This window comes from Tenrec ecaudatus, chromosome 2, assembly GCF_050624435.1.
Source record: "Tenrec ecaudatus isolate mTenEca1 chromosome 2, mTenEca1.hap1, whole genome shotgun sequence".
Taxonomy (NCBI): Eukaryota; Metazoa; Chordata; class Mammalia; order Afrosoricida; family Tenrecidae; genus Tenrec; species Tenrec ecaudatus.
In genome coordinates this window covers 34,681,357-34,693,569 of record NC_134531.1, presented here as the reverse complement: position 1 = coordinate 34,693,569, position 12,213 = coordinate 34,681,357, and the positions used below count along the sequence as shown (strand labels likewise).

General features: G+C 41.5%; 1 protein-coding gene across 5 annotated transcripts in view; it reads left to right on the top strand.

Moving 5' to 3' along the window:
- LMBRD2 (LMBR1 domain containing 2) overlaps positions 1–12,213 on the top strand; it is a 66,835-nt gene that overhangs the window by 9,249 nt on the left and 45,373 nt on the right. For 3 of the 5 annotated variants that reach the window (XM_075540933.1, XM_075540935.1, XM_075540930.1), the window contains exons 2-4: positions 3,962–4,198; positions 4,453–4,550; positions 10,319–10,417. In XM_075540933.1, coding sequence (XP_075397048.1) covers positions 4,025–4,198; positions 4,453–4,550; positions 10,319–10,417 — 371 coding nt within the window. In that variant the 5' untranslated portion in view covers positions 3,962–4,024. The remainder of the gene's footprint in view (positions 1–3,961; positions 4,199–4,452; positions 4,551–10,318; positions 10,418–12,213) is intronic. The other 2 variants (XM_075540934.1, XM_075540931.1) reach the window with 1 other exon arrangement.

Here is a 12,213-nt window from a genome sequence, read left to right as displayed (position 1 = left end):
CCTGAGGAAAATATTCAAACTTTCTTTGGTCTTTTTTTTGTAATTACTTTCGGTTGGAGATGTTTGTTGATTGGAAACATTTTATTGGTTCTGCCTTATTTTCATGGGTTGTATGTATAACAATCTTAATCCTTTATTTTTGGATATTAATAAATCCTTTGGAAAATTATAGTTCATAGGCAAACATGAATGCTCATTGGTTTTACACACCTGAAACATACCTATTACTTTCTGTCAGAAGTAAATAATGCTGCGAGCAGTGGTTAGGTTTTCAGATAAGCCATTTACTGATGTGTCTTATCAGCATTTATAGTTGAAATTATTTTTGAATGTATGTCTTTGGTTCAGTAGTCATTGCCATTTTTTTTGCAAAACAAATAACTTCCTTAGAAAAACTAATATTTATGCACAGTATATGACTAGAAAGTAATACGTGTGTTTTTAAAGCAGTAAATAGGTAAGAATTTCAACCCACGAAAGATGAGTTCTTAGACAAAATTAGCATAAAGAAAAACACTGTTTGATACCAACAAAAACCAAACTCTGTAGTGGAAGCTGTTCCAACTCAGAGTGACCCTAAATCAATGGAGTAAAGCCGCTCCCTAGGGTTTCTAAGACAGTGAATCTTTCCAGTAGCAGACAGCCCATCTTTCTCTCTCAAAGTAGCTAGTGGGTTCAACCTACTGACCTTTTGTTAGCAGCTAAACTCTTTTTTTTATCGTTTTATTAGGGCTCATACAACTCTTATCACAATCCATACATACGTCAATTGTGTAAAGCTTGTTCATTCATTGCCTTCATTATTCTCAAACCATTTGCTCTCCACTTAAGCCCCTGGCATCAGGTCCTCTTTTTTTACCCCTCCCTCCCCGTTCCCCCTCCCTCTTGAACCGTTGATAATTTATAAATTATTATTTTGTCATATTTTGACCTGTCCGACATCTCCCTTCACCCACTTTTCCGTTGTCCATCCCCAGGGAGGAGGTCACATGTAGATCCTTGTAATCAATTCCCCCTTTCCAACCCACCCTTCTCCCTTCCTAGTATCGCCATTCACACCACTGGTCCTGAAGAGATCATTTGCCCTGGATTCCCTGTGTTTTCAGTTCTTATCTGTTGCAGTGTACATCCTCTTGGTCTAGCTAGACTTGCAAGGTAGAATTTGGATCATGTAGTGGAGGGGGGGAAGAAGCATTTGGGAACTAGAGGAAGTTTTCATTTTGATCTTTGCTGCATCCCACTCTGACTGGCTCATCTCCTCCCCAAGACCCTTCTGTAAGGGGATGTCCAGTAGCCTACAGATGGGCTTTGGGTCTCCACTCCGCACTCCTCATTCACAATTATATGATATTTTGTTTTCTGATGATGCCTGATACCTGTTCCCTTCGAAACCTTGTGATAGCACAGGGCTGGTGTGCTTTTTCCATGTGGGCTTTGTTTCTTCTGAGCTAGATGGCCGCTTGTTTACCTTCAAGCCTTTAAGACCCCAGATGCTATATCTTTTGATAGCTGGGCACCATCAGCTTTGTCTGCCACATTTGCTTATGCACCCATGTGTCTTCAGCCATCTTATCATGGAGATGAGCAAACAATGATGATTTTTTGTTCTTTGATGCCTGATAACTGATCCCTTCAGCACCTAGTGATCACACACTGGTGTGCTTTTTCCATGTGGGCTTTGTTGCTTCTGAGCTAGATGGCTCTACTCAACCTGCTATGCCTTTGTTTCCAACAAAAGAAGGCGATTTTCAAATTAGTCTATCTTTTGATCACTCCCTCTTTTAAAAATCTTAAATTGTGGCCTGTGGATAAAAAAAATGCAGTTTACTGGACAGCTAATTCTGTAGGCATGATTTAGAATCGATTTCAGGACACACTAGTATATTTGTATAAATGCTCTGTTACGGCTTAAGGAACAAACAAATAACACTGTACTGAAACCAGTCAAAACTAGTATTAAGAAATTCATAATTGTAATAGTTTAAGAAGTAGGGTTTTTTGTTGTTCTTTGTTTTAGGAGGTAGTACATTTTTGTCAGTTTTTCTATAGATACCCCATTTTGAACTGTATTAATAGTATAATTATAATACATTTTTATTAATTATTTTATTGGGGGCTCGTACAACTCTTATCACAATCCATATATACATCCATGGTGTCAAGCACATTTGTACATTTGTTCCCCTCATCATTCTCAAAACATTTGCTTTCTACTTGCGCCCTTGGTATCAGCTCCTCAGTTTTGTTGTTGTTGTTCTTATTTTCTTGAAAGTAACCATGGTGGTACATTAGTTGAACTCTGAAAACTGAAAGATTGGTAGTTCAAACCCATAGATGCTTAGCTGGAAAAAGGTCCGGCGCTCTGTTTCCATAAAAACAACGTTGGTAATTCTGTGGGGCAGTTCCACTTGACTGGTGGCCAGGTGCAGTCAAGTTGGCTTCAACTTATAGCAGAAGGAAACATTGTCCAGTCCGGTGCCATCCTCAAAATCATTGCTATTTTTGAGTTCATTGTTGTGGCCACTGTGTCAGTCCATCGCATTAAAGGTCCTCCTCTTTCGCTGACCTCTACCACACATAACATCCTACTCTGAAGACTGCCCCTCCTGACAAGAGGAGCTTAGACATGAAACAAAGTCTTAATAGCCTCACTTACAAGGACCCTCTGGCTGTACTTATTCCAAGACAGATCTGCTTGCTTTTGGAGTCCTTTGTGCTTGATATATTCTTCACCAGCAGCATATTGCAGATGCGTCCATTTCCATTCTTTCTTACTCACTGTGCAGTTTTCTTTTTTAAAAAATCATTTTATTAGGGGCTCATACAACTCTTATCACAATCCATACGTACATCCATTGTGTAAAGCACATTTGCACATTCATTGCCCTCATCATTCTCAAAACATTTGCTCTCCACTTAAGCCCCTGGCATCAGCTTCTCATTTTCCCCTCCCTCCCCACTCCCTCCTCCCTCATGAGCCCTTGATAATTTATATAGATTATTATTTTGTCATATCTTGCCCTGTCCGATGTTTCCCTCACCCACTTCTCTGTTGTCTGTCCTCCAGAGAGGATGTTATATGTAGATCCTTGTAACTGGTTTCCCCTTTCCAACCCACCCTCCCTCTACCCTCCCAGTGTCGCCATTCACACCACTGGTCCTAAAGGAATTGTCCATCCTGGATTCCCTGTGTTTCCAGTTCCTGTCTGTACCAGTGTACATCCTCTGGTCTAGCCAGATTTGTAAGGTAGAATTGGGATCATGATTACTTGGGGGGGGGGTGGGTGGTGGGGGGAGAAGCATTTAGGAACTAGAGGAAAGTTATATGTTTCATCGTTGCTACATAGCACCCTGACTGACTCGTCTCCTCCCCGAGACCCTTCAGTAAGGGGCTGTCCAGTGGCCTACAAATGGGCTTTGGCTCTCCACTCCGCACTTCACCCAGCCCCCCCCACCCCCAACAATCACAATAAGATTTTTTGTTATGATGATGCCTGATAACTGATAACTGATCCCTTGGACACCTGCGATCACCATAAGCTGGTGTGCTTCTTCCATGTGGGCTTTGTTGCCACTGTCCAGCTTTCACATGCAAATGAGGCAATTGAAAATAACTGGCTTGGGTCTGGCATGCACTCAAAGAGGACTGAATCATCAGAGTCCTCAAAAGGATCCCAAGTTCTTTAACAGTATAAAGAAGTCCATCAGACAGGGTCATTGTAAGTCACCATTGAACCCTGGTGGGTTTGAGTTTGAGTTCCTGAAGATATAGATATGTGTACGTCTTTAGATTTGCTTTTAAGAATAAGATAGACAGTTTTGAGTGTAGGATCGGTCCTTTCCATTTTGGTTGTCGTCCACATAGAATTATGAGGACAGCTTTTGAGAGGGCTTTTTAATGTATTAATAGAAACGTAGTGAGTGGGCATTTCTTTTGCTAACGCAGCCTGTTCCTTTCCAGTTGACAGATGTGACGCAGACCGGACCGTGAATTGCTTTGGTTGATGAGAGTGAACGGTCAACAATGAGTGGTGCAGCTCTGGGCCTCGAGATTGTTTTTGTCTTTTTTCTGGCATTGTTTCTCCTGCATCGATACGGAGACTTTAGGAAACAGCACAGACTTGTCATTATTGGAACACTGCTGGCTTGGTATCTTTGCTTTCTTATCATCTTCATATTGCCTTTGGATGTTAGTACGGTAAGATGTGAAGTTGATTTTCACAATTTAAAAATCACCTGTAATCACAGCATGTTTGAGGTATGTTCGATTTTAAGGCAGCTAAATTATATACGGTGATGTTTTTGCTGTGAATGTCATTGCCTAAATTTAATCATTCAAAACTCATTGGCAAGAAGAGAAGATTGGGTAGATCAGATGAAAATTGCCAAAATTTCTTAAGTACTTGGTAACCTTTCGACACTTATTTTTACACCCTGCGTTCTTTGTTGTAGACCATATACAACCGGTGCAAGCATGCCGCCGCAAACTCGAGCCCTCCCGAGAACAGCAACACCTCCAGGCCGTCCGCAACTGCTGCCCCAGCTCCAAGGTATTCCTGGCTTTCTGTATTTTTATGAACATAGTCATTTTAGGGGGAAATTGTGTAAAATTGTCTGCTTTTACCATTTAGTTTTAATGTTTCTAAAAATTGACTAGCTCACCCTTCATCATCTATCCTTTGCTTGTGTACTGTTTTAGTATATATGTAGAAAATAAATTTAATCGTAGCAAAAAGAAATCCTCACTGTCATTGAATTGACTCTAACTCATAATGACTTTACATAGAATTTGCTAGGCTGTAAATGTTTATGGGAACAGCTGAGGGTTTGAACCACCAACCTTGCCATTAGCAGGCCAACACTTCCCCAGTTTACTACACTTAAGCCTTTTTTAAACCATTTTTTGTTTTGTTTTGTTTTAAATTATTTTGGGGTGGGGGTGCTCATACAACTGTTACCATAATCCATCCATCCATCCATTGTGTCAAGCACATTTGTACATTTGTTACCCTCATCATTCTCAAAACATTTGCTTTCTACTTGAGCCCTTGGTATCAGATCCTCATTTTTTTTCCTCCTTCCCTGCCCCCCTCCTTCACAAACCCTTGATAATTTATAAATTATTATTTGTAGATTGTTAATTATTTTCAGATCTCACACCGACCACTGTCTCCCTTCCCCTCTGGTTTCTGGTGTTCTTCCTCCTGGATGGGGGTGTGTGGTTATGTGCCATTCATTGTGATCAGTGCCCTCCTCCATCCCTACATCTCACCCCTTACCCTTACCCTTTTGGTATCTCCATTCCCATTCCTGTTCCTGTGTTCTGTGTGTTGTGAGTTTTCCCTCTTGTGCCAATACCTATGTGCATGCTCCCGTCTAGATTGGGATGTGGCACAGGGATCATGATCGCAGGAGGTGAGTTGGCCTCGAGGGATCAGAAGTATATTGCATGACCCATTAATGCTCTATTGCACCCTGATTGACTCACTCCTTCCCTGTGACCCCTCTGTGGGGGGACGTTCCATTGTCCATAGATAAACTCTGGGTCTCTGCTCCAACCCCCCTCCATTCTCACCAATGCATTTTTATGTGTTTGATTACTGTTGTGAATCTTCTGATGCCTGTTACTTGGTCTCGATGACACCTCATGATCGCACTGGCTGGTGTGCTTCTTCTATGTGGGCTTGTTGCTTCACTGTTGGGTGGCTGCTTGTTTAACTTCAAGCCTTTAAGACCTCAGACACTATATCTTTTAATATCTGGGCACAATCCTCTGTCTTTACCACATCTGCTATGCACCCATTTTGTCTTCACTTGTCTTCAGCAATCATGGTGAGGGGGGTGGGGGGAGAGCATTACAAAATGCCAGTTTGTTAGAACAAAGTGTTCTTGAATTGAGGGAAGGTATGAGCCGAGGCCCAAGGCCCGTCTGCAGCCTCAGTGAATTGCCTTACAGATATCTGTACATAGTCCAAGACCACTGTTGCTGTGGATGAATGTATTTACATGAGTGCACACCTCTGTTACTCTCCCTCTCTATGCCTCTGTTTCCTAGAGCTTGCCTCTGTTTCCTTTTGCCTCCTCCTGCCCCGCCATCACTTTCGCCCTTCTTCCACCTCTTAGTGCTTCCTCTCCACTGGCTTGGGGTTGCTCTAATGCTCACGGGATCTCTACCCTCTCATAGATGCTGGTTCCGCTTCCCTAGTTGTTCCCCTGTCCATGACGCCGTCCACTCACCACACCCTTCCTCCCACCTCCTTCTTCTCCAGCTACCTTCAGGGGCCATTGGCCCCATTGCCTGAGCTTCCCTCCCATGTCCAACCCATATAATTAGGCAAACCATCAATGTCCTAGTCAGAACAATAAAACATACGGTTGAAGAAAGAAAAGGAAAGAGAAAAAAGAAGAAAGAAAAAGGGTCCCCATGAGACCCTCCCCCTGGTCCTGAGGGAGATCCAGGGGCTGCCCTTCCCAGCCCAAAGTCCATTCTTGAGGCTCCTCAGGGGCTCTGTGGCTCGGCTTTACTCCAATTACTGATCTGTTATGCTCCATTCCCACACTGTCTCCCCTCCGTGTGTCCCCATTGCTGTCCCTGTCTCTATGCTCCAGTTAGGGGGCAGCATGTCTGGAATTGTTGGCAGTCCCACAGTCCTCTCTGTGTCTTAGCAGCTCCATGCAGAGGTCTCATCCTGTGGGCTTGGTGTGCCTACATGGAATCTAGGCCGACTGCCCCTTTCTCTTTTTCCTTCTTGGTTTGCTTCCATCTGGGTATGGTAGGTCAGTTCCTATCTCCCACCAGAAGGTCTAGGGGGTCCAGGGGTTAGGCTGGTTCTGCTTGGGGCCAACCCTGTAGTCCAGTCTTTTCATGCATTCCTCCACATGTTACGTTGCCCTCCTGGTTTGTTACGCCATGGTGGGGTCTCTGCACGTTCCAATTGTGTGAAGATACAACCAATACTCTCCCCCTGGGTGGGTTAGTGTCCTGTTCCCCCCATGTCATCATCTCAGTTTCTCCCCACCCCTATTCTCCCTCCTCCTTCCCTCTTTCCCCTTCTTTATGTTGGATTCACATGTACCTCCCTGTGTTTGGTCTGACCTTCCCCCCACAGCCCCCCCACCTGTGCCTCCACCCCTATATTGTGAGATAAGTGTCTTTTCTTCTGCTCCTGCTGTGCTGATTGTACTTACCTCAGGGGACTCATGTTATACTTGTCCTTTTGAGATTGGCTTACCTCACTTAACATAATTCCTTCCAACTCTTTCCATGAAACGACGTGTTTCATGTGATGGTGCTTTTTAGTGCTGCATAATACTCCATTGTGTGTATGTGCCAGAGTTTACGAATCCACTCATCTATTGATGGAAGTTTAGGTTGTTTCCAATTCTTTGCAATTGTGAATTGCGCTGCAATAAACACTGGAGCACAGATGACTGGTTGTGTTTTATTTCTTACCTCTTCTGGGTATATGCCCAGTAGAGGGATGGCTGGGTCATAAGGTGGATCAATTTTCATTTTCTTTAAATATCGCCAGATTGCTTTCCTCAGTGGCTGTATATATTTACACAGCCACCAACAGTGAAGGAGAGTTCTTATTTCACCACATCCCTTCCAACATTTGTTGCTCTCTGATTTCCTGATTTGGACTAAGCTCAGGGGTGTTATATAGTATCTCATGGTTGTTTTAATTTGCATATCTCCTATGACTAATGAACAGGAACACTTTCTCTTGTATTTATTGGCCATAGGGGTCTCCTCCCTAATGAAATTTCTTTTCAGTTCTTTTGCCCACTTCCTTAGGGGGTTAACTGTTTGCCTCTTTTTGCAGGCCATGAGAGTGTTGTAGATTTTGGTAATAAGCCCTTTGTCTGATGTGTCATTACTAAAAATCCTCTCCTAGTCTGTGGGTTGCCTTGTTACATTCTTGGTGAAGTCTTTTGAGGCACACAGGTGTTTTATTCTTATTAAATTCCATTAGTGGATTTCCAGTTCACCTGTGTGTGTGCCCTTCCCTATTTTTGTGAACCTAGGAATTCCCTGGGTCAGTGCTCTGAGGTTAGTCCCAATTCCTTCCTTGATGGTCCTGATGGTTTGGGGTTTTACTGCTATGTCTGTCATCCACTTTGAGTTTGTTCTTGTGCATGGGGTGAGGTAAACATCTTGTTTCATTTTTCTACATGTGGATATTCATTGTTTCCAGCACCACTTGTTAAAAGGGGCATCCGCTTCCCACTTGATGTTTTGGGGACCCTTATCGAAGATCAGTTGTCTATATGCTGATGGTTTTACTTCTGGGCTTTCTATTCTTTTCCACTGGTCAGAGTTTCTGTCATTATGCCAGTACCACACTGTTTGACCACTGTGGCTGTGTAGTAGGTGTTAAAATCAGGTAAAGTGAGTCCTCCGACTTTGTCCTTCTTCTTGAGGAGTTCTCTGCTAATTTTGAACTTCTTCTCTCTCCATATAAAAATTGGTGGTCAGTTTTTTCCAATTCTTTGAAGAAGGTTGTTGATATTTGAATTAGAATAGTGTTAAACTTATAAAGTGCTTTGGGTAAGATTGACATATTTACTACGTTGCGTCTTCCAATCCACGAGCATGGGATACTCTTCCATTTGTGGAGGTCACTTTTGACTTCCTGTAGTAGGGTCTTAATAGTTCTCCTTGTCTTTAGGTTTTTTTGTTAAATATATTCCTAGGTATTTCAGTTTGTTCTTAGCTACTGTGAAGGGTCCTGCCTTCTTGATCTCCTCTTTCATGGTCCTGTCTGATGTATATAGCAAACCTATCAACTTCTATTTGTTGATCTTGTATTTTACCACTCTTTCATATTCCTCTATCCCTGTAAGTACTCCTGTTGTGGAGCTTTTGGGGTTTTCAATGTACAGGATCATGTCTTCTGTAAATAGTTTTACCTCCTCCTCTCCCATTTGGATACTTTTAATGTCCTTCCACTGTCTTACATTGTTAGCTAGGACCTTCAGTATGATACTGAACAGAAGTGGGGACAGGGGACATCCTTGTCTGGTACCCTTTTTCAGAGGGATTGTTTTTGTCTTTTCTCCATTGACTATGATATTGGCTGTTGGTTTTCCATAGATAGCGTGTATTAACTTGAGGAATTTACCTTCCAGTCCTATCTTCGTGAGTGTCTTAATTAGGAATGGGTGTTGGATGTTGTCAAATGCTTTTTCTGAGTTTAGGGATATTATCATGTGGTTCTTATACTTTTTCTTATCCTTATGCAATTTTTTAAAAAAAACTAAGTTTAGTATGTTTGGATGAATTTTTGATATTTAAATGTTACTTTCCTTTCAAGAACCATTAAAGATTGGATACAGATCCGCAAGAATCATAGGTTTTGGAAGCTATTAAAGATATCCTTAGTGTCTAGGAAGAATACCCAACAATGAAATGGAAGAATATGGTCAGTAATAATGCTAATCTTAAGGATATGCAAACAAATTGGTAAGAATGTCTTTTCATAAGAGCAACACTGTAAGTGACTGATTCAGTCAAGTCAGATGATCAGTTCCTGGCAATTGAAACATCTCTTTCCTCCCCTCAGGGAGGTTGCGGGGGAACACTCACAAATGGAATAAGGGTGTATATTTTTGTGAGATTTAGAGGTGGCGCTGTGGAGTAGGCATTGGACTACTTACCATAAGGTCAGTAGTTCAAACTCACCAGCTGCTCCTTGGGAGAAACATGAGGCTGTCAGCTCCCATAAAGATTTACAGATTCAGCTTCCCTGTATAGTGTCATGATGAGTAGAAATCGACTTGATAACAGGTGGAGTGATTTTTTGTGGGATTTTTGGTTCTTAGTTGTTAGTTTCCATTGACTCAGTTCCTACTCATGGTGACCCCAGAAGTGTAGAATAGAACTGCTCTGTGGGGTTTTCAAAGCTGTGACCTATTGGAAGGAGATTGCCAGGCCTATCGTCTGAAGTACTTTGGGTAGGTTCAAACCACCAACTTTTCAACTAATAACTGAGCACTTAGCCATCTTCCCCACCCAGAGATTATTAGTGTATATCTTCTAGAAAAGAAAGAAGTTTGTTTTCATGGTGCATTTGTTTTTAAGGACTTTTGTATTATTCTAGAGTTAAACATTATGTCCTCTTGTTGCTCAATAACTAAAAAGTTCAAATGGCCTTTCTCTCTAGAGAAAACTTGTTCCTTTTGTGTCTTTCTAAAAATTTCACAGTCATCTCTGAATTCTAAGTTTCCTAGTAAATTCTGCTTTAAATCCATAGCCAATTGTATAGTTCATTTAAGTGTCATTATTTATGATTAATTGGCTTTAATTGTTATCCAGCAGTCAACATCTATGTTTCAAGCCATGGAGTTACATTCCTGATGGAATCATGCCAGTTTTCTGGAGAGTAGTGTATTGGACATCGCAGTTTTTAACATGGTAAGTGACAGTGAAAGATAAGTTTTTTAGAAACTTAACTAAACTTAAAGAAATTGTGATTTATTTTCTAATAAGAATTCATATGTAAATTTAAAATAAATTGAAATTGTTACTGTCTTTAAATCTGCATCCTCTTCTTTTCTGCTGCCTCCAGTCTCTTGTTTTAACCAAAGTGAAAATTAAAAAATAGCAAATGAAAGAAATAGACAAAAGCCTAAAAACAAGAATTTTCTCATCAATATTCCCCTCCAGTTATTGGATTCTCTATCTTTTCTTCAGTCCAGTCTTCTAGCCCCATTCTTACATGAAAATGTCAATGTCATCTTTGTTGTGAGAGGCCATCAAGTTAATTCTGATCCATAGCCACCCTGTGCACAACAGAACCAAGCACTGCCTGGTCCCATGCCATCACAATTGTTCATCACTGTCCCGTTATTCTTTGTACCAACTTAGCCAGACCTTTTTTTTTTTTTTTAATTCCATCATGTACTCCATCTCCTAAATGTGGATAGTCCTTGGAGTCAGCTTGTTACTTGACCCTCTCTCCTTGCATAGCTTCTACTGGGTTCATGATTTCATTAAACAATTGGGCTTTCCTCAATTTCTTCCTACCCTGCATAGATTTGCCTTTCTGCCAAGCTCCAGACTTACCCTCTGTCTGTTGCCTACTGAGCATCAATTAGATATTCTACTGGTGGCTGAAGTCTACAATTGGAGGTAGTGAACAGTGTAAGAGAAAAAGGATGTAGCAATGTAGAGTAGTAATGTCCCAGGAATCGCATCCTCATCAGACTCAGCTGAGTCCTTAACATTGCCATGCTGCCTCCTTCGGTGCTCTAGATTACTTGCTCACTCATCCAGTCTCTTCTGTCCCAGTTCTCTCTCTCACTTCTTAACAACAGTTACCTTCTCCCTTAGCAGATGACTTTTCCCCCTGAAAATAGAAGTCATTAGATGATAACGGTTTCCACTTCCCACCTGTAATCTACCTATCCCTCTACTCCCTAACAGAAGAGTCACTGGGGGAAGCCAAGCTCACGTTTAAAGTAGAGATCTATCCCTGTAAACTCTTGTTTCTGATTATGTCTTCCACTTTCAATTAAGCATGAAAAATTGTCTCATCACAGTTAAATTGGGGGTGGGAGGGCTTTTCAATTGAAATACAGATTCTTAGAGAAAAGTGAACGGTTTTGTGGTTAGTCTGACATTTTCAAAGTGAGAATGCTTACATGGCCACCAGTCAGATGAAGATACAGATCATCACCAGTGCCCCAGAAGCCTCCCTTGGGCCCCTTCTCAATTACTACTTCCTTGTAAAAGATGCTGTTGTTTTGACTTTCTTAGCCATAGACTTGCTACCTGGTTTTGAGTTTCATGAACAAGGAGTTGAACAACATATACGTATTCTAATCTAGCTTGTTTGCTCAGTTTATTTAGGAAATTCACTTGTGGTATCTATTGCCATTTCTGTAAAATAGTCCATTTTATAACTAGTCTGTGTTTATCCTGCCCAGACTTTTCAATGAATTATCGATTTGGTGTCTCCATTTATGAGTCCCTCACTCCTCAACCCCGTTTTCTATCCCCACCCCTCTGTTCCCACTAGCAAGCCCTTATTTACTTGACCTGAGTCAACAGTTGATTATAGTATGTTCATATTCCAATTTTAAATACTCTTTAGTTTCTACTTCGTAAGTACTTGGTTTTCTTCTTAGCTTTCTGTTGTTCTGTTTGATGGTCTTTGCTGTTCCCTCCTCCTCGTCCTTGAAAGCTGGTATTTCTCAATCCTTTCTCAT